This window comes from Protopterus annectens, chromosome 6.part0 (assembly GCF_019279795.1).
Source record: "Protopterus annectens isolate FY-2018-M chromosome 6.part0, PAN1.0, whole genome shotgun sequence".
Taxonomy (NCBI): Eukaryota; Metazoa; Chordata; order Ceratodontiformes; family Protopteridae; genus Protopterus; species Protopterus annectens.
Window position 1 is genome coordinate 526,694,113 of NC_056737.1, and position 24,092 is coordinate 526,718,204.

At 34.9% G+C, this 24,092-nt stretch overlaps 1 protein-coding gene across 1 annotated transcript in view; it reads left to right on the forward strand.

Moving 5' to 3' along the window:
• The window catches only part of LOC122804411 (putative N-acetylated-alpha-linked acidic dipeptidase), a 2,922,358-nt gene that overhangs the window by 1,657,084 nt on the left and 1,241,182 nt on the right, over positions 1 to 24,092 (forward strand). The window contains exon 10 of the mRNA XM_044074242.1: positions 8,107 to 8,170. Coding sequence (XP_043930177.1) covers positions 8,107 to 8,170 — 64 coding nt within the window. The remainder of the gene's footprint in view (positions 1 to 8,106; positions 8,171 to 24,092) is intronic.

A 24,092-nucleotide genomic window follows, 5' to 3' on the forward strand; every position in this document is an offset into this window, starting at 1 on the left:
CATCAAGACTAGCCTTAAAGATAACCAAAAGCAGTACTTTGCTTGACCTGTAATGATACCTTACTCCATAGACTGGGAGTACATTGAGTTAGAATCTTATTACCTTAGTGTGTCTGGTTTGTTTACTAGTGTAGTTATAGATCCCTAGTGTGGGTTATAGGCTCAAAGGGCAAGTACTATAGGCTAGCTGCTCTTGCATGCCATTTTTGTCCTAGCCAATTTCCCTTTTTGTGCTAATTAACCTATGAATTAGGAAAAGGTTCTTGTACCTCAATACTATTGTCAGCATATCAGGACTGCACAGCACATATAATATATATATATATAATATATATATATATATATATATATATATATATAGATATAGATATAGATATATATAAATATAAAGGCTTGCTCTCATTAAAAAATATAGCAGCATTCTGCATCAGCTAAAGGCAGTCCATATCCTTACTATCAAACCTGACATTTTCTGCTGGATGTTTTACTTACATTTTGTATGATTTTGGACTTTATAATGGTGATTTCCTTTGGTATTACTATTTGGAACACTGTAACATCCTCTAATTCATAGTTGATAGTGGGGATATGGACCATTCTGCCATGCTAAATGCTGTTAGTCAGTTCATTCTAATTTTGTACTACACAAACTCTTCTACAGGAGATGGCAAATGATATTATCATTGAAGCACTATCATAAGAACCCACAAGATACAAAGAAAAAGTGAAAATTATTGAATTTTCACTTCTGACACAGGCAAACCTAGTTTTATATAAAAGTAATCAAACCATATTAACAAGTTCACATTTACAAACATTACAGTTCACATATATTGTTATATATAATATAGGGTCTACTTCATTTGACCTAAAACTCATTTGACTGACTCCCATATCACCAACATGTAAGGCATAGACTTGTTGTTGGTTTTCCTTCACCTGTGACTTGTTTGTGATAAAAAGAATTACAGTAACTTATATTACTGACTGTTACAGAGTACAGAGTACTGTAAAGCAAGTTAAAGGTATATGCCACTTTCCCCACTGTAGTGCGATCCTGGAGTTAGAATACATAATGGCAGGGTGCATAGCCCCCCACCTAGTTTGGTTGTACATTGTCCCATTTCTATTAAGATGGTTAGTCAGTAGTTTTTAAGTTCTGGAAAGGGTTAGTTATTGGTGTTCTAAGTGTGCTTGTCTATGGTTTAAGATTTAATATGTTGTAATTCAGCACTGCAAGCTGTCAGTGAAATGGGAGTAAATCAAATGAGTTGTCATTCAAATGAAATTTAGGTCAAACGGGTGTCAGTCAAATGAGTGTCAGTCAAATAAGTTTAAGTCAAGTAACCCATAATGTAAGCTAAGCAACATTACATACATTTAAGAACTTCAAGACTTCCAGTTGAGAAAGAACCAACCTGAGGATATGGATTCCTTTTACAGTACGACTTTATTTCTCCAACATGCAGCAACCAGAGGAGTGCATAGAAATTGAGTAGTTCGGTTCTTAAAAAGTAATTTAGCAATCAGCAAAACTTACAAATGTGATTGGTGCATTCCTTTTCCATTGACCACTTTCGTTCGTTAGACTATACGTAATTGGACTTCATCAGAATAGGTTTAAGTAAAGTACTGTAACTTTTTACATTTATATTGAATGATAATGTAACCAGGGAGGGGGAGGGTGTGTACTTTGAAGAAATGTGTTGTGTTGACACCTCTTATCTAATCCATCTTATTATACTTTTAATGCTAATATGGCCATTAAGCCCTGTCTCTTTGCCTGCGTGGAGCAAGATTTGCCATTTTAACTCTTTAATTTCCAGTATTAGATTGGGATCTCCAAAAAGGAGGTTTACCTTTTCAATGGCAGCAAATCTGTAGTTTGTGTGTATGGGCCAGGCCCTGCTATGTTTGACTAGAGCATTTCTCTCATCATGTGATCCTATGGCCTAAAGGTTTTCCCTGATCCTGTCTTTAAGTTTTCTTGTTGTTTTCCATATATAATAGGCCTCACAGTGTGTGCAGATATCTATGTACACTACATTGGTAGATTGGCAATTACAGTGGCACCGAATTTGGATTCAGTGCTTTGGGGTTTTCAGAAGCACTATATCTGTGCCCAGTACCTTTTTACACCAGTTGTAGTGCTCGCATTGGCTCATGCCTGGTGGTGTGGAGGGGGTCTGCCCAATCTGTGTAGTAGTTTCAAGGGAGCATTTCAGATTGGATGACCTTTTGTAGCTTAACAAGGGTGCTGTCCCAAGTAAGGAGGTCCACATTGGGGGTGCTTCCAATGATCCTCTAGTGTTTGCTAAGGATTTACCTGAGTGTGGTTGCATCCAGAGGAATGGGGATTGGAAATCTTAGTGTGCTTCCTGGAGGTTTGGGGGTGCTGGTGTGAACCCACTTCAAAGAATGGGAGGGTACTTTGTGTTCCTGTTTTGGACCACAAATTGAATTTGGGAATTTATGATGTGGTCCGGATAGTGCCTCTCTAGGAATAACTGTTTTACAGAGAACATTGTTTAAGAAAGGCCTGGTCATTGCTGGTGATCCTGCTAATTCTAATGCACTGTTCCTTAATGATGTTCTTTTTCATGAAGGGAGGGCACTGACTTTGGTAGTCAAGGTAGTTATTTCAGAATGTTTCTATAAAGATTGGAGCTAAAGGTTTTCTTTTCAGACTCTAAGGAAATGGTGAGATCGAGGAAATGAACCTCTGAGCCCTTCCCAGACAGGGTGAACTCCAAGAACTGTATTCTGGAATCTATTCTCCAAGGAAAAAGGTCCAGTTCTGTGTAGTTGCCCTCCCAGATGAAAAATATATCATCTACATATCTTTTGCATAGATGAACTTTTTTGAACCCTTTGATGTGAGTGAGAGATGATATCTTTTTCAAATTTACCAGGAACAGATTGGAATAATATTGATTCAACAAGATTAGTAAGGAAATTATTTACAATGTATGTTCAGGAAGAACAATTTTTTTCAAACTGTAAAAAAAAAAAAAAACTACCAGGGGACGGAACATACTAGACATTGTGCTCCTAAAGAAATGACTGTTACTTCAAGTCAAGTTTTACCACCATTAATGTGTAGTGATTATGGTGCTTTAAGGGTTAACTTGTTTATACATAATTCTGCCAAATTGAAATCTAAACCAATGCACAGAAGATTAATTGCAGATTATATGGAAGCAAAACAGTTACTATGTAAAACTACCTGGAGTGATATGTTCAGTGAAACAAATGCAGATGGAATGTGGAAAGATTTGAAAGAGAAATTGAGTAAAAAAAAAAATAACATTACCATCTAGGCATACAATGTTGGGAGGATAATTTCCATAAAAACAAGATACCTGATTAAGGTGAGAGACAAGAAGTATAAGAAATTGAAGAGAGGTCGAACTACAATTTTGAAAACTGAAATAAACAAGCTGGACAAACAAATTAACCTTTGTGTGAGATAAGATAAAAAAAATTGAAGAAAATTTATAGAAAGATATTAAACATAAAAAGGCAATCTTTTTATAGACACACAATGTGTGGAAGGAGTAAAGACATACACATTGATAAACTGTGTGTAGATTCTAAAACTTATTCTCACCCAAGAGATTCTAGATACATATCTTATACAAAACTGTTTGGCTCCAGAAAGACAGTGATAAGTTGTCCTAGTGATATCCAGGTAACTACAGAAACTGGAATCAAATTAGATTATATTGAAAAGATCTGTGCAAACTGGATTCAAATAAAGCACGGGAAAATTATTAATAATGACCTGAAATCACTTCAGCAAATACATGCAGTACCATAAAAGCAATGTGAAATATTAGAACAGACCAGGATTTATCATGCACTATTGTAAATAACAAACTAAAAATTTCAGCATAGGAGGAAAATCTTAGAAGATACTAAGATAAATATAAAGGAAAAGTACAAAATAAGCAATTTATTGATGACTCATAAAGTTTTATAAAGAACTGGTAAATAAGGTAAAAGGAATTGAAAGACCACCAAAAAGAGAGGAAATAGATACATTTTGGAGAAGTATAGTATTTATGAAGATCCTGTGGAACATAACACAGATATTAAATGGCTAGAAGAAGTAAAAGAAAGAATAAGAAGTTTAAAGGTACAGTATATGAAATGGGATGAAGTAACAGTCAGTGAGATTGAAAGAAAGTTAAGAAAAGCCTCTAATTGTCTGGTTAAAAGTATTACCATCCTTGCACTAAGATTTAGCCATGAGTAAGAACTATTTATATGGACACCCAGAACAGACACCAACCTGGCTAACAGGAAAAACAATGTTCCTACTTAAAAGTGGACTTGCAAGCTACCCTAAAAATTATAGACCAATAACTTACCTTCCAACGACATATAAACTATACATGGGAATTGATGCCAACAAAGTTTATACTCATTTAGAAGAAAACTAAATTATGGCAGGAGAACAAAAGGGCAATAAAAGAAAGTCAAATGGGAAAAAGGACCATGTGTTGTTAAATAAAATCATAGTGGTGAACTGTAAAAGGGGGAAGAATCTAAGTATGGAATGGACTGACTACAAAAAAGCATTTGATAGTATCACTCATTCATGGATAAAAGTATGCTTAAAAATGTATAAGATACACCCCACACTGATCAACTACAGTACAGTGACCATGAAACAGTGGCAGACCATGTTGCAATTAAGCCATGATAAAGGACAAATTATTATCCCAGGGATAAAAATTCAAAGGGGGATATTACAGGGTGACTCTCTGTCACTGCTGCTATTCTGCCTTGCACTTAACCCATTAAGCTGTCTACTTAACAACTTTGGCTATGGCTATAATTTGGCTCCTAGAAAACAACAAAGTGTGGACATCTCATCTTCTCTTTGTCAGTGATTTAAAACTATATAGCTCATCAGATGAGAAACTGAGAGCACAACTGCAAGTTGTCAAAATGTTTTCAGATGATATAAGAATGTCATTTGGCCATGATAAATGTGCAAAAGCAACCTTTAAAGCAGGAAAACTGCAGCAGCAGGAAAACATCAGTTTGGGAAAAGAATGAGATATAAAAGACCTTGAACAAGAGGGAGTGTATAAATTTTTGGGAATTGATGAAGGACCACTAATAAAACATGAACAAATGCAAATACAACTTAGTAAGGAATACTTTAGAAGACTAAAATTAATCCTGAAAACAACATTGACATCTAGGAACAAAATCCAGGCTGTAAACCAATTTGCTCTTCCTGTCCTAACTTACCATTTTGGAATGATTGACTGGTCCCAAACGTGTTGAATAGATTAGATAGGAAAACAAGAAGGATTCTTCATGCTCACCAAATGATTTATAGAAATCAGTCCATACCACGATTATATATTCCCCTTTCCGAAGGAGGGATGGGCCTCCTTGAAATTGATTACATGTATAGATCTGCAATTGTGGGACTGCTCACATATCTGCTGGCCTCACAAAACCCAAAAGTAGTGAAAGGTTTGAAACATGAGGAGAATAAATCTAAGATGACTTCTCTGCTTAGTCAAGCAGGAATGGAAATCAAACCAGAAGTAGATAAAAGTCAGGTAGCAACTGAATGTGCTAAAAAACAAAAGAATGAAAATAAGGTGAAGGACCAGATGAGAAAGCAAGAAATGTGGAAAATGCATAAATATAGTTTCAAGTATAGAAAACTTCTGGAAGAACATCATGTTGGTCAGTAACAAACACAGGAATGGTTAAGGAGAGGTGAATTCAAGCCAAGAGATGAAAGGTTAATATTGGTGGCACAAGACAGTGGGCTACATACACGTTAGTTTACAATGTCCATTAAACATGTGGGAGAAACAGAAAAATGTAGGTTTTGTAAAACTGAATTGGAAACAGTCGCACACCTCATTGTTAGTTGTGACATACTAATGGCAGAAGGAATGTATACTGAAAGGCATAATAATGTGACAAAACTGTTGCACTGGGGACTGTGCAAACAGTATGGTACTAAAGTGGCTGAAAAACACTGAAAACATTAGCCCCAAAGCATCATAGGAAATTATGAAGTCTACATCACATGGGATCACCCATTATCAACAGTTCAAATGATAGATGCTAGAAAACTGGATATAGTGGTTCATGAAAAGAAGACAAAAGTAGCACTGATCATTGAAATCACCACACCCAGTGACTACAATGTATTGTGTACAGAGACACAAAGTCATAAAATATCAGGATCTGCAGGCAGAAATGAGAGCAATGTAAAAAAAGATACCCAGACAGTTCCAATAGTAGTAGGAGCAATGGGTCTTGTAAAAAAGAATCTGCAATCATATTTAGATATGTTACCAATACATAAAACCCCGTACAAATTGCAGAAGAAGTCATTATTGGACACATTGCAGGTGCTGCAAAGGACACTTTTAGTTGACATCAAAGACTGAAACGATATTAATTTCATGAACTTTAATCGTACTTTGATTTGGGAATGGGGTCCATTCCCACCATGGTATTAGATACCCAAAAGACTTGGAGAAATTAAAAAGAGTGATACCATTATATCTATTATTTACTAGGTCATATAAATATGGGGAGATTCCTCAATACTGGAGACATGCACTTACTAAACTTGCCTTTAGGGGAGAGGGGAGTAGTACAAACCCAGAGTCATATAGCCCTTAAGTCTACTTTCATGTCATGGAAAAATAATGGAGAAGGTAATATTGGATAAGTTATTGTCAGAATTTGATAGGTCGGGACTTGAAACTATATATCAGCATGCATATGTTGAAAATCTCATGATGTTCTTTAAGAATATAATAGCGATGAATAAAAAATGTGCTGTTATGTAATTTATATAGATTTAACTTCAACATTTGGCAGGGTCCTACACAAAACACTGATCAAGAAATTAGTACTACTAGGTACCAATGTACTCTTGATAAGATGGATAGCTACATGGCTTACAAATAGGACATGGCAAGTATCATACAGAAATTGGACAGGTGAGATTCTTCGTTACAGTCAGGTTGTCTCACAGGGCTCTGTCCTAGGCCCTTACTTGTTTAGACTGTACCTTTCAGAGCTACCTTTTCATCTTAGGTGTTCTACAGTCTATATGCAGATGACCTGAAATAGGGTAAACTGATTACATGTGTAACAGGTAATGCATGTCTGCAAAAGAACTTGCCTAAATTGATCATTTGGATACAGGAGAATAATATGCTGATAAATACATCAAACAGCTAAGTGTATGAGGTTTGGGAGATATAAATTGAAAGATGAATATTTAATACAGCACACAGTGATTGAAACTGTACATTCATTTAAGGACTTGTGTAGATCCAGCTTTGAGTTTTTCTGATCATATGAACCAATTGATTAATGATAGTTATAGAACTATAGGTTGTATAAAAATATTTATAAAGTCTAGGAAATCAGAAATGATGAAGTCATAGTTTGTTAGTTACATTAGACCCAGACTTGAGTATGGAATAACAATATGGAAACTTTGTAAGAAAACAAACATGCATAAACTGGAAAGAGTACAGCGGAAATATACCAAGGCTATCCATTGAATGTGAAAATTTAAGTTATTATGAAAGACTAAAATATTTGAACTTGTATAGTGTCTCATAGATATCGAAGCAGTTATTATTCACATAAATAGGGCATTTAGAGACAGTTATCTCTGGGAATGTTTGGGGTTATCAAAAAGTACTAGAGAATCAGATAACCTATGTAAAGGATTTTGTAGGAATGAGAAGAGTACTAATTAGTTCTCTGAGAGAGCAGCTGATGCATTTAACAGACTCCCAAATTACATTAAAGCAAGTACTAGTTTAGATATTTTTGAGAACAACCTGGACACTTATTATGGAAACAAGTATTTTGGTATACTGGCAGGCTAGAAGGGCATTAATGGCCATGCCTGAACTATTTGTATGTATGTAATGAGTGGTATATAAATCTCTTCTTTTGAAGTCCACAGTCTGTAGCAACACCACTGTTTTTGACAAGAGTATAACATTGATATCTCAACTGTGCTGGTGACATTATAGTTTTAGCTCCAACAAAAGATACAGTAACTTTACAAATGTATTATTTTCTTTCCAGGATCTAAACAAAATCCTAAGTTCAAGAGCAGTGGCATACCTGAATGTAGACATAGCAGTTGAAGGTATGTACAAAAAGTTTAAGTGTAATTTTTCCAAGCTGATACTTCAGCCATATAAATATTTAAAACATGTATTGCATACTAATATTGTCGTTTGAACATTACCAATGTATCTGATGGTGGCATGCCACATATGTACTGAAATACTTTGGACATTACGATCTTTCAACATTTTACAACAGTGTCTGTGTGAAGGAGCTTCACAAGTTTCATTGAACCACCCCAACCACATGGTTAGTGTTATTACATTCTGCATGAAGTTTAATGTCTTGTGTCTCATACAAAAATGCTGTACTTTAAATAGATATTTAGAAACATGTATTTTTAAGTACTTCGTTGATGATTTGCCAGGTGAACAACCTAAATGGTAAAGAGTGAAAGGTCCTGTCTGTGAAGCTGGAAACTTCAGCTCAGTTCATCAGATGACCATAGATCTTTCAGTGGTAGGAGTGTCTAGTAAAATAAATACCTCTCTCTTTTGAGGTGATGACTGATGTTTATACACTGCCTGTAAAAATATATTTTTTAACAAAGATTAAATGTCATTAATTAAAGCAGTTGAAACAACAGGCACTAATAAAACATTACAAGTGTAGGGAACTTAATAAAAGTTTGTAATCATATACTGAGCTCAAATTATTATTATTCTTATTATTATTATATATTTGAAGTCATCAGAATTTTTTTCTGTGACTTTGGCCGCATAAGCCATTTGTCTGCAGACTTTAAGAGTAGTCATGAGTCTGCTGGGGGGAGTTCCAGCTTGAAAATATTGTCCATCATAGAGGCTGTAATTGTCAGGGAGACTGATGTCTTCCATCTTTTTGTTATACATGTATTTGCAGCAAATAATAATAAGTTAACTAGCCTCGATTGGTGAGACCCAAATAGGAAGATATTTGTATCCCATGATAAGTAGTTGACTTTATATATATATATATATATATATATATATATATATATATGTGTGTGTGTGTGTGTGTGTGTGTGTTGTGGCCATATTGAGTCACAGATCAATTGCAGGAACTCAGTAAATCCTCCAAGCTTTGGGCATTGGCAAAATACAAGCAACTAATTTCCCAATTCTCCAGTCAAGCAGCGGCCCTAAATGTGAGACTGATATATTTAAAGCAGCCCAGTTATTAGAAGTTACACTAGTTCAGTTGTGTCAGCTCCTTTGTTTCACTTGTGATTAAAATACTGATTTACCTTTGTTAGGAGTTTCCTGAGAAATTCTACATATTGGTTCCCACTGCAGTCTGAAATAATGCTTCCTTCTTTACTAATTTTACTGGAACAACAGTGGGTCTGTATTTTGTGTTTGTATTCCGCATGATATTGCATTTATGTTTATTTAAAGCCCATTTTCAGTAGAAGCCTGGGAGAAAAGCTTCAAAAACAAACAACATGATAAAGCTACAGAATCAAAATACAGTGATGGTACAGAACACTACATTACAGAGTAGGTTACAATAAAATAGATAATCCTAGTTATACAGATGTTAGATTTTAAGTATGCAAGTCAAACAATTGATGACATGGGATAATAGCGAATGCGTGAACAATACAGTATTGCAGTTTCTGTCATCTTCCATACATTATGCACTTTTCTTTATATAAATATGGTGTGATAAGTTTATCACTTGTTTTTCTTGTACTAAAACAGTAACAGCATGGGGAATGCTGAGCTTCAGTGTAGTGGCACAGACCATCAAATCTATACTTTTTTCACAAATATTATTCTCCTCAACCCCTCATAAGGGAGAATGTGCACATTTGCACCAGTATTTACAAAGTACATATACCTAGTTTGAATGTTTTTGATATTTAAATGTCAGGTATCCTAATTTAAACACCATTTTAAAAGTTATTCAGTTTGTTGAAAATATCTGCAAGATTAGAACCAGAGTAGAGCTGAGTCATTTCTTATTTTTATAATGCATTGTGTTTTATATATTTAGTGGTTAGTTTTTTATTATTCACTATTTCTGCTATTTGAAGACCATTTATGTGCAATGTATATGTTGTGTCTGTATTTTGAGAAAAATGTTATATTGAACGTTTTGTAGGAAATGAATATACAAGATGTATAATGTTTCAGTGTCAAGGTAGTTATTCTTTTAACTTTTCCTTGGGGATTAAATAACTGTTCATTTTGTTAGAAAAAGCATGAAGTTAACAGCCACAGAGGGGGACACATTATTTTCAGTGAAATGTATTGTTCTTTTTATAATCTTTGGATTTTTTAATTTATATTTGTTTACAAATCATAACTGAAATTATAATTCTGATTATTCACATCTCTAAAAAAATACTGAAGGGAGCTTTTTCAGCAATTGACCATTCAGGGTATTATGATTAGATGTTTCACAATATTTATTGTTGTCTGTGCTTCTGCATGAGATGCTTGCTACTCAGATTATTGTGGCTGCTTGAAAGAGAAGAATCTGAGTTTTTTTTTAAGTAAATATGATTTTTTTAAACCAAAATGTATTAGATGCTTTGCATATATATTCCTTAATTGTGAATAAATTAATATGAGATTTTAGGCTGATTTTGGAGATATAGGGTCTTATTTCTGTAAATATCTTTGCAGAGAAACCTATTTCAAGAGTCCTAGAAATCCTTGTTGCGTCAGATTCACTGGCTAAATCATAAAGATGACCTTTTTAATCTCTTTTAGCCACTCTACAACTACCTAATATAGCTGTTCCTTCATCTAATTAGCTTTGTTTTACTTCCTAACCTTGTAGAGTCTGTTAGTTCTTTAAGACGGATGGGATCAGCCAACTTTACAACGTTATTGAATGTGTAATAGAATGAAAGAGCATCACACTCTGGGGAAAGGGTGTTGCTTTTTGAAAAAGGAAATGTAAAGGAGTACCCTGTATGGAAAACTACCAAGTCTGCATGCTGGAGACAGAATTAGTGAGGCAACAAGGCAGAATGGAAAGAGAAGTAGAGCATACAAGAGGAATGCAGTGGAGTAATAGGATGTAGAGGGGTAGAAACAGAAAATACTCAAACACAGAAAGGAGGTGAATAATGGGAACATGATACAAAGAGAGTGATAAACTGGAGGTAGTAATGTCCAGATCCAAAGGAAATATTGTCATGGGCATATCATTTTGAAAGCCAAGAACACTGGTGTTACCTAAAGATTCAGAGTAGCAAGGTTTGGAACTAATGTCAAAGGCCAGGCTGGTAAAACAGCAGTAGATTGAGGGTTATGTTTATAGGCTTGCAACAGAATAATATGGCAAGAGACTAAAAGCAAGCACTATTTTCATATTTGCAGAAGAAGACCTGATGGTATGAGGGATACCAAAATACATAGAAGGGGCTGAAAAAAAGGATATCAGCTGTGAGTAATAGATGACTGGAAACAAAGTATCCAGATAGGTTGCTAAGTGAAAATCTAGGAAAGAGATTAGTTAGAAGGATATTCAGAAGTACAGATGAAATGGAGGTGGTACAGAAGAAGTGTATGATAAATTAGAAAAGGGAAGAGTGTTGCTGGACTAGATGGAGTAAATATGATATAAAGGTTAATATGTCAAGTGAGATGTGAAAGAAAAAGACGAGAAAGTAGAAGATTATCATGTAGATAGAGTAAAAAATAACCCTGGTGAAAACAATTAAAATGAGAAGGTAAAGGTTATGCAACTGTTTAACTGTAAATGTCATCAGAATGAAAAAACATTCATGAGATCATAGAAGGTTACTAGGCTAATGGCTCCAGGGCCCTTACAAGCTTAGCCAAGTTTAACCCATGTTCCCAGGGGTGTCTGGTTCAAGCAGACACTAAAATCAGCACTTATTGCCCCTATCCAAGAGAGATATGGGTGGAACCCCAGAGGTGAATTTCTGGTTACCCATCCAGTTGTCCAAATTGTGCTTAAATAGGGCCAAGGAGGGCTTTGTTTATCATGAATAGGAAGCTTGTACCCAAGGTGGGGCAACATCTGTGAGACACATCTGTCTTTGCAGCAAGTTCTGTTGATGTCACATACCAGGTTAAGGTCCTTTGAGTGAGCGACCCATGTGCCATTTGACTTGTGAATGTGCAGCATTTCCATTAAAGCTGTGTTAGAGACTGATCTATATGCAAGGCACAGGTTGCCTCTGAGCAGTCTGTATGACACAGAGTAAAGTGATAATGATTTCAGCCCATCTGCATAAGACAGATCTTGAAAACCCTGAATTTTCTTTGTAAGGAACCTTTGTGGTCTCTCCAATTGCTGCAAGTGTTTGGAAAGGAACATACCAAAGGGACCATTGTACTCTATTATTGGCTTGATGAGGAAAGAGTACAAAGGGGTTATAACATTGTTTTTCTGGAGGCAATGCCCTTACTTATGAGATGAGCAATATAAAATACCCTTCTTACCACTGTGCAGACATGGTTTTTGAAATTAAGGTTGCTGTCCATCTGTGTGCCCAGATCTCTCACCACTTACTCTGTGCTTAGTGTATTACTGTTGCTGTGGTAGTTTGCAGGAATATCACCCGTGGTGAAGGGGGTAATAATACAATTTTTTGCACTGACTTTAAGACCACAACTTTGCCACCAGTCATTAGTCTGCATAACATGTTTTTGCAGGATGTTGACATGGCTAGGGGTTTTACTGATCGCTCCCACTTTGCAGTCATTAGCAAATTTTGTCAGCCAAAGTCCTTTAGTTTTAGTCTGTACTTTAGAGAAGTAGATTCCAAAGAGTAGGGGTCCATAACTCAACTGATCCTTGTGGAACACCACTGGTTATGGGACTGCTGGAGGAGGTGGAGTCCTCTATTTTCACAGTATGAGTTCTATCAATGAACCAGTTTGCAACCCACCTGACAATATATGGGTTGATACCCAGAAGAGCGAGTTTATCAATGATGCCTGAGTGGGGACTTGTGTCAAAGGCCTTAGCTAAGTCTAAGTAGGTCTTATGCACAGCTTTGTCCTCATCTAGGTCTTTGGTGACTGTCTCAAAGAAGTCCATCAAGTTTAACAGGGATGATCTCCCATTGACAAAGCCAAACTGGGTGGAGTGAAGCATTTGTCCTGTGGAAGTAAGGCATTAGAAACTTTGCAATGCTTCTAAACTCAGTGCATAAGCTGTCTGTTTACCTACAAGTAAATAACAATGGTATATACTTCCTCTGTTGGTTTGTTCTTTCATTGTTATCTTTGATATATCAATTGAATATTTACTTTATACCAGATAACTCAAGAAAATGTACAGCTTAAAATGCCATTATCTGAGGCAGATAATTGTATATATTATACTAAGTATTGTTTGCAACATATATATTCACTGATGCTATATTATCTATTTTTGTATAATTGTTTTCCCATGTATTTGTTTGTACTGATCATTACTTAATTTGGGTCAGAGCTGATAAGGGCACTGTATCTATTCCACATATATAATTAACAAATAAAATATTATTGAAAACAATGATTGCAAAAAGCTTTGTTTTTAAATGTAAAACCTATGTAGTGAATATTGGTCACTATTCTACATGTCTTGTCTAATAGTTTTCATATATATCTATCTGTCTATATATATATATATATATGTGTGTGTGTGTGTGTGTGTGTGTGTGTGTGTGTGTGTGTGTGTATACATACATCTGTAGATATGTTCATGCTTCTGTGTGTGCATGTGTGCTGGACAGTATGGTCTTTTGGAAATTACATTTTCAATTCATTGCTGGGCAAGTATTTATATTATCAGAATGTAAGAGTGTATTATTGCAATTTCATGCTGTCTGTATGACATGTTGTTTATCTTATTTACATTGTTGATATATGGCAATGGGTTCATGATAGCTGATTTAATTTCCATCCCATATATATCATTCAATATTTTTACATTAACTTGACAAGGTGAGAAGAACAGGATACTCTGTTTTACAAAAATCAGAAATTATTCTTTAATTTAGAATGGTGTCACATCTGATAACATTTTTTATATTGTCTTTCATTTTAAAAAGTGATTAAAGTACAACCTGCAGCAGTAGGGGCTGCCATTGAAAGAAAAGACATTGCAGACATTTCAGTAAAATGTCACCATCTGCACAGCACGGGAACAGCATTCCAGGGGGCTCTTTAAAGACAATGCTCTGGCTTGGAATTATGCAGCTAGCTGTCTACACTTTGTTCTGTAGAGCTCTCAGGAATCTGAAGGGTATCCATTAAAGCACAGTGCAAATATCACAAGAAAAAGCAAACATTATAAATATACGAGCTTCCTCTGTGTCTTTTGTTTCATGTTAAGAGTTTTATTTTTATCATGTGAAGATGCATAAACAAGTATCCTTTGCAAATGTTTAAAAAGTTTACCCCATGATAGGAAGACAGTCTGCCTTTTGCAGTACAGTTTGATAGTATTTCATATTGTCTTTATTTCATGCAAGTGGTACACTTTTGTATAAAATAAGTTTAAAATAAATGTGTACACAATACAATATATAAAAAGATTCAGATTTGTGGAAAGGTTATATTTTTACATTTATTTATGCAAACCACACAGTTTTACAGTGAATGCATTTGATTTCAGAAGAAACTTTTGTCAATCATCATCAGTAGTGCATGTCTGATGATAAAACATTTGACAGAACTGATATCTGTACACTAGGATAGACAGCAGACATGTTCTTGGTGGATTTGGAAAATGCAATAGAAGACTTGCCTAAATATTTTACTTTGTATGGTCATCTGGCACTAAGCACAGAGGACCAAGGCTCTGGGCAATCAGTGACCATAGTGGAACAGGGGTTGGATTCCTTCCACTTCCATTTGCTTACTGTGTAACTTCGAGCAAGTCGCATGACCAGTCAGTGCTCCTTGTTTTCAGTGGGCATGCCCATTTAAACATACAACATAAAAATGGTGCTTTGTATTCTTCTATTCAGACTAAAAAATACATTGGTCTCTCAATATCCTCAACGATCTTCCTTGTGTTCATCAAACAACTGCTTTATACACTATTGATAAGTCACTGAATACATAAACATTCATGTTCATTTTGCAAAAACTCTTGCATATTCAGACAAACCAATAATCATTGCTTTGTAATTTAAATTAATGGTCTGTGATCTGTCTTGATAGTCACACACAACTTTTTTAATTCCAGTCTCCCTGTCAGAAGACACACACACACACATACACACACACACACACACACACACACACACCTGCAGCCATGTAGGCTGAACTAAAAATGTGATAGAGAAAAGACCACTTCAGTCACCCATAAATTTATTGGAGAACTCAGCAGTAATCATTATTGCTAAACTGCATCAATTTTTTGGGATTGAAAGAGATAGATACATCACCCCACAACTGTTCATGTTTCTTAATTCCCACAATATATGTATGGCCCTCATAAAGCATAAGTTTAGATATTAATTACAATAGATTTGTGATACTTAGCAACTTGACAGCACCAGAAGGAGATATTCCTACTATTGATAAAACAATATATAAACAGCAAACAAATAATAAACACATTAAGAATGAAGGCAGTGCAGTGTTTGGAAAATTTAGTAGGGCACACATTAAATTGACAGATGGTATACATTTTAATGAATAGTAGCTTGTGAAAGGCCATCTTTCCAATCCCAACTTTTCTAAAAAAATTAATCTCAAATTATTTTAAAACATAGTCACTGTACTGTGAGATGCAGGTCTGTGCACCATTTCTCATTACTACCAAGTGCTTTCTCTTTTCCCAGTGTTACACAATCATTGAATTAGTAAACATAAGCAAATATGAGTGGATGCAACCCCTCCACATGGGTGGGGTGTGCACTGGGGCTTATCCCCTGCAAAATGCTTTGTTTTGTTAGGTGCTCATTTCAAAGAGGTTGACAGTTACTCAGGATTCTTGTTTTAAGACATCCTATCAATACTATCTAGAATGCAGGATGTATCACTAAAATAGATACACTGGATACTAAACTAGAAAGTTTCAAAGAGACCTGAAAGATGATGGAACATTTTGAAATTCTTATGAAACAACAAATCATCAGTTTGGAAGAAAAAGTGAATGATCATGAAGGAAGAATAACTGAAGGTGAGCCTCAGGCTGAATTTCTTTAAAACAAAATAACTGACTCATAGAAAAACTCAATGATTTTAAAAGAGATGAAACAACATTAGAATGTATGGTATACCTGAAAAGTATGAGGGGCACAATATAAGAAATGTTTTGACTACCTGACTACATAAAGCATTAAATCTACTTGAAACTTTGATATCTTTTATAACTGAAAGAGCGCATAGATCCCTGAGAACACATACTAAGAATGAAAACTCACCACCATGTTCAATTATAGCCAAGTTCATGTCTAGCTTTGAAAAAAAAAATTAAATATTAAAAACAATATGGTCCAGCCCACCTATTAAAATAGGTGAACATGTAGTCAGATTTAACAATGATTATTCTAGTAAAGTAATAAGTAAAAGAAAATCCTGTTTACCACTGATCAAGGAACTTAAAAATAACACTATTAAAACCACGTTGGTGTTTCCTGCAAAGAATGAATTATTCCTTTGTAAAGAAACAAAAATATTTAATATGCTGGAGGAGGCATGCACTTTTGTTAACAGCAATAATAACTAATAATACTGAAGAAACGGAGTGGAATAGAATACATCCCCAAAGAGACAGACTGAACTGAATTCTTAGAAAACTGCTTCTAAAACTAAATAGCCTAAAAACAAGTGACTCTCATTCTCTGATTGCAGGACTGTTATTTTCTGAAACAATATGTTTGCCCTTTAAGTTAAAGGTCTGTACTAGACTTTAAGCTTCAAAACATATTTAAGAATGTATTTATATTTTAAAATAAAACATTTTTCATGATGATGAATTTTAAGGGTTAGCATTACTGTTTTACAGTATTTATAGTGAAAAACTTAACATATTTCATTTAACTCAACCTATAAGTTTGTTTCTAAATGTTAAACAAGTACTTCCTGTAAGAGAATGGCATTATACTGAAAACAATAGAATTGGTAACTTTAAAGCTATAGAAGTTAAACATTTTAATTTATTTGTTCAACTTTGCTTAGTATGTGCATTTTGGGTTAACTGAATGTCAGATCTAAATAATATGCTAATTAGAAATGTTAAAGTGATGGTGATTTTGTTATCTTTGTTCCTGTGTAACACATTCCTTTCACACATCATTTATGAAACATCTGACACTTAGAGAGAAAACTTGAGAACAAAAGAATGTTCCATTTCTTCAGCATTCATTCTTCCCATCTTGAGCTGTCCTGAAGAAAATCTAGGTCAAAGTTCATCACTGATGTATGTGAAAGAAGAAAATAAACTTTTTTTTTTCTCAAGCATGTATGTGAGAAACCTACTCAAAATAATACCTCTTTTCTTTTATTAGATGTGAAGAATTGGTAAGACAAAAGGAGTAGTAATTTTTAATACTGAAATGTTGTAACATATGATTTGCTTTCCTTTTATAAGTTAATTGTTTATGCTTTAGTGTTATTAGCTCTAACTATACATGTTAACTATATATATTAATTGAAAGAACTAAAGTTAGATGTTTGTTACTGATTAGTACAGCTTAAAAGAACAAAGAATGAGAAATTTACAGAGGAAATTAGCTGTTGTGTGTGTCATTTTCACATGCTGTAGTCAAATTCTGATGTAAGCATGTAAAGCTTAGATAAGAACAGCAGTTCACAATGGCTCAAACACACATTCAAATTAAATAAGAAAGAATTATTTTATATATAGTAAAGATTACTTGCAATGCTAGAATTAATAAGAGTAAATACCATAAATAATATGCATATGCACAAGGAATGCAATATTTAGTCTATAAGATTAATAAAAGAGCAGTATCAGTAAATTAAGAAATATGTACACATACTATAACCTTTGATGATTAAGTAGCTCTTTGATGAGCGATTTCAAAAATACTATATATAGGATAAGGTTGAATACTAGTGGGAAAATAAGACAGAAAAATATATTTAAACACAACAAACTGCTTTTAATAAAGATACACATTATGTTCACCTCAATATGACAAAAATATGACTGCAGAAGATGTCATATAATTTACATAGAAATCATGTAAAATATTTGAAAATAATCTGAAAGTTGAAATTTGATGCTTAGTCATGCAAACTTTGAAGCTTTTTACATGTATACTATTACATTCACTAAGACTACCTAAAATAACTCATTTAATTAGTCAATGCTAAAACTTTAATGTTTTATTGCTGAATCAGTACATCCATTTTGATAGACAGTAAAGTAGATTTTTTTTAATATGTTTGAATCTGTGAAGGGAGAATGGGATTTGAATTGAACACATTGTAATTCTGGAATACAATATAGACTGCAAACATTTTTGACTCTGTAGAAATAGCAAAACATTCTCTTCAGCTTCAGTAATATGCATATTTTATGAAGTAGTTTTATAAGCTAAAGGATTTTTAAATATTTTGATATTTGACATGTTGAGTGTTACAGAAATTTGAGATACAGACACTTGTACTTTAAAGACTAATTCACAGCTTTTGTTAGACTTATAAAATGTGTATCTTTTGACATGATAAATGTATATGCACACTGATTTCTCTTTTGTATTATAGCTTAATATAATAAGATTACCTGTCTCCATTAAATTTACAGATTGCTTTATCTCTTCGAGTCCCACTCTGTTATACTTATTTATTTAGAGATCTAGTTGTAATAATGTTGAATGAGCAAATAATATAAGAATATTTAATAGATAATTTATTTTCTTCTTCTTTTTGCAGTTCCCATTAGGGATTTGCATCTTGCTCTGTCACACCAACCATCTGCATGTCCTCTCTCACCACATCCATAAACCTTATCTCAGGCCTTCCTCTTTTCCTGTTACCTGGTAGCTCCATCCTTAGCATCCTTCTCCCAATTTATCCAACATCCCTCCTCAGCACATGTCCAAACCAACACAATTTCATCTCTCTGGATTTGTCTCCAAACTGTCCAACCTGAGCTGACCCTCTAATATACTCATTGCTAATCCTGTCCATCCTTGTCACACACGGTCCAAATATTAATATCTTTAACTCTGCCACCTCCAGATCTGACTCCTGTCTTTTTGTCAGTGCCACATCTCCGACCTATATAAATTAGTTGGTTTCACTACAGTCTTGTAGACCTTCCCTTTCACTCTTACTGGTACCTGTCTGCCACACATCAATCCTGACACCCACTCTACCCTGACTACACTCTCTTCTTTACCTCTCTTCCACACCCACCTTTGCTCTGAACTGTTGATCACAAGGATTTACATTTAAATTGGAAATTGAATTCCATTCCTATGTTCAAATTTTTTTTTTAATTTAATAGCAATATTATGTAAAACTGAAAAAGAAGTGATCAGAATAGCTATAAATCATACTAAGACATTTAGTGGTAATGATAACCTTGAAATGTTGCTATTGAAATACCAAGATTATTAATGTGTTAATTGTATAAAATTACATTGATTCAATATATTCCTATCATTGTATAATAATATGTGACATTGAATTCCTTCTTTTCTGTGTATATATTGTTATTATGTAAAATTAATAACATTTTTCTTAAACAAAAAGACTAGTCTTAAAGGTTGTCAAAGTAGTACTTGCCTTTGACCTGTAGTGACAACCTATTCAATAGGCTGGGAATATGCTGTGTTAGGAATCTGTTCCTCCAGTGAATCTTGTTTATGTTTTGCCATCATTAAATCTACATTAATATTTACTTTTAATCATCAGGGTTCAAGATGCCATATGTTTGAAAATAATCTTAGTTTTAGTTTACACCACTTTTGTCAGTAATATTAACTACTTTTAAATGGGCGGCCACGGTGGTGCAGTGGTTAGCATTGCCGCCTCACAGCAAGAGGTTCTCCGGTTCGATCCTCGGCTGGGGTGCCTTCTGTGCGGAGTCTGCATGTCCTCCCTGTGGTCGCGTGGGTTTCCTCCGGGTGCTCCGGTTTCCTCCCACATCCCAAAGACATGCTGCAGGTGGATTGGACACTCTAAATTGGCCCTAGGTGTGCGTGTGAGTGTGCCTTCTGTGGAAGGTTGGGCTGGCAACTCGACACTGTAAAACTCCACTGCCATTCAATGTGCGGACAGGTGATCCGCTGTGGCGACCCCTAACCGGGATAAAGCCGAAAGAAGAAGAAGAAGAAGATTAACTACTTTTAAATCTGCATGCATGTTGTTATATGCTTGAATGGTAATTTTCTAATAGTATACCATATAATGTGGTTCTGTGTATATTTTTATTCTGTACTATCATATTATATTTATTTGATATTATTTTGTTCCATTTTCCTTCTAGCTGTGCCTGTACAATACATAGCATAGCTACTAGACCATATAAAGTATTCTTTATACCAAATATTTATAAGCATAGTTATCTGTATTTTATGCAGAAGTGTTCCCTATTTACTTCCCACTTTCAAATATGAAATATATTGTTCGGCTTTCATCAAAGGTTAAAAAGGTCTATTCTTCATAGATAGCAAATATATTCCCTTTTAAGAGATTTTAGGGGCTAAAGATACATTGCCACTGATTTCTAATCATTCAAAAATGTTTTGCAATTCTTGTGCATGGCATTGGTTATTTTATTGAAACTATTACATTTTATTACCAGTCTGCATATTTTTACTTCACTTCATTGAGATTCCTTCTATTTTATAAGCTGAGAATAAAATGCATCATGCTAAGTAATGAGCACTTATTTTAATCTCATCCTGGGGCTCCTCAAGCATTTCCAGGGCAGCTCAAAGATACACCCTGCTTACCATGGCCTGAGTTATCCTCAAAGCATCATTCCAATAGGCTGAGCATAAAACAGTAAAGCTGTCCAGAAGGCATTGTTGTAAGAACCCCATACTATCTGGTTTGGCGCCTCATAATTCACAGAAATAGGAGCTGTACTCCAAGGTTGTCTTGTCATTTACCTCTCAGGGGAGAAATCTGACTTTTTCAGCTTGTAACCATGATCTCATTCTTTTAATCATTACTAACAGTTAACGACCAAAGGTGTGTAGAGAGGCACAGAATGACCAGTAAAACAACAGCTTCTCTTAAATTTCAGCTGCACATCACCAGAGTGGATCATTTCAGGGGGAGCTAGACTTTAGATATCACTCCAGCCTACTTACTGATCTTATGATTACACTTGTCAATACACATGAACTTGAACCCTGAGTTACATAAACAATTTCACTGAGCACTATTGTTCTAAATTTCTCCACCAAGGGCACATATTCCTCCAGCATGAAGGGAGCCATATGTACTTTTCCAGGACAGTATTGCAACCCCATTTCTGACCATGTTTATTCATATTCTAGCTGTTTATGACACCGCAGTCAGAAGTAATCTTTGACAGATGAGGTTATAGTAGCTTCCAAAGCTGGACAATGTCATATCCTTGGCTGCATCATCTTGGTGTTATATCCTTGAAATCAAAGAACAGGAGTAGTGGCATGGCACAGTTTGATGGTAATCATCACCAATCTTAACAAATCTAAGTTAATGTCACAAATCCTTATGTACATAAAGTGACAGAAGAGCATACAGAAGAGGTCCTGGTATTCTCACAGGACCTCCCATAGTACATACTAAATCATACAATCCTAAGCATTCTCCAGGTCCACAGAAAATGTATGTAGTGGATTAGAAGTATCAAAGGGCACTTCACATAAATGCCTTTGATTAGAAAGCTCAAGTGAATGTCAGAGCTATGGTAATGGTTCCACAGGGTCCATCACTGATGAATGGATTGAGGTGAGGGGCAAAACAAAGAATACTGTCATGAATGAAATCAATACAAATGTGCATTAGCTGAACTTCATTTAATGGGGATTCACTCTTATACCCAGATTTGGGAATATTATCTGCTGGTGACCATTCAGTGGCTGGGTTGCTACTGTAAATCAAATAGGTTCAGCCTAGAATGTTACATGGAGCTTGTTGTGAAGGAGGGGTATACTGATGCAATGTTGTCTGGGTGACAGATAAGAGTGACAGTGATTCAGACAAACTGCAATTATTCTTTATACTTCAAAATCCTTTTTTTAATCCACGAGTCTTGCTAGTAATTTACTTTTGGCTGTGTTCATAGTTTCTTCTTCATATCTTTGTAAAAATGACAGCTGTTAATCTAGGAACTTACGTTTTCGTACCATAAATTTTACCATCCCAAATGGTTATGAAATGTACAATTCCTGCTCCAGTGTACAAACTGCTCTTTTCTGATACCTTTTATCAATTTCTGAGTAACACGTATTTGTACACATAAATGCATGCTTATATACCATTTTTGTGAGACTTCATGGAACTTGAGCATTTATTATCTGAAGACTAATGATAATGTAATTGTACTGTTAAAAAGAATTCTGATGCAAAAACCTGAATCATTAATTTACTGAGTGGTATGGGTAGCAGTCAGAACTTTCTCATTCTTATTTATTTCCAGTGTATTTAACAGAATAATTCTAAAACCGTAATGGTTTTACTTAGGTACTCTAAAATAGAATAGTTTTGAAATTAATGAATCCTCCTTGAAAACTATATAGCCAAATCATTACGTGGTGCTTTAACCACAGAAAAGTTGCAAACTATTGGATTTATGTAGCTGTTTATGCATTACATACATCACCAAAAAGAAATGGAATACTTGCTTGTAATGTTTCCATAACATAAACTTGGGAGCACCATGTAATGTGCTGTAGGAGTGGTCCATTATCTATGAGAATGGCTAATTAATTAATTAATTAATTAATTAATTAATTAATTAATTAATTAATTAATTAACTTATATTGTAGAAAGAGGACAGTATCCCTGTATTCTGTCTCCTGCAATCTGTTATGGGGAGATCTATGCCTGGCATATAAGGTATTGTTGTACCTCACCCTGCTGGACCACCTGCATATCCGCAAAACAAATAGCAGCAGAATTACCCATGCTAAACCTTAAACCTTGCCTATGATACACACACACACACACACACACACACACACACACACACACACACACACACACACACACACACACACACACAACCTGATGGAGAGACTGGCATGTATCCCAGATACTTCAGCTTCTTTGTGTAGCAGACTTCTTCCTTAAACCAATTTAAGTGTAACTTGGGCAACTGTATGTGCAACAGGAAATTCAAACCTGATTTGGTGCATATGTCCGTAATGGACACAGGTAGCCTGTAAACGTTTAATTTCCCAGGCTCCTGTGTACAATTATCAAGGGTAAAAGAGCTTGTCAAAGATCTGGGATGCATGGCTTGGCTTAAAAGGTCCTAGTGGTTATTAGCCTAGTAAACACCTATGAAACTGTAAAATAGACTGAAATCTACAGCTGATTTGTGTTAATGTTGCTTTGAAAATGATGTGTCATACAGACATACTAGTAAAGTGTCTGACAGTCACAAATGTCAGGCTTGTGATCATGCAAATTAAGACTTAAAGGAATATTGAAATGTTTATGGAGCTGATTATTTTACTGAAACATGTCTGTTAGTTTCATAGGTTCATAGGTAAGTACTAGGCAATCGGTCTGCAGACCATTTCAAGCTCAGCTAAAAAAACATATTCAAAGTTTCTCTCTAGCCTCAAGGAGAGCAACACAAGATAGACTGGGAGATAATTTGAGGCTGCCCATCCAATTAGCTAGGTTTGCCTCTCTGTTTGACATTTAGTAGAAGTTTGTTCCAGAAGTGAGGGAATACATTGGGATATGAATCTGTCATGCCAAAATGCCTTATTTATCTGCTGATGAAGGTTTAGTTCACTTAACAGAGTTTTTAATGTACCATTAGTTCTGCAAAGGATTTGGTGATCAAATAGTGTTGTACCTTTTACAGGATAAAAGGCTCAACATAG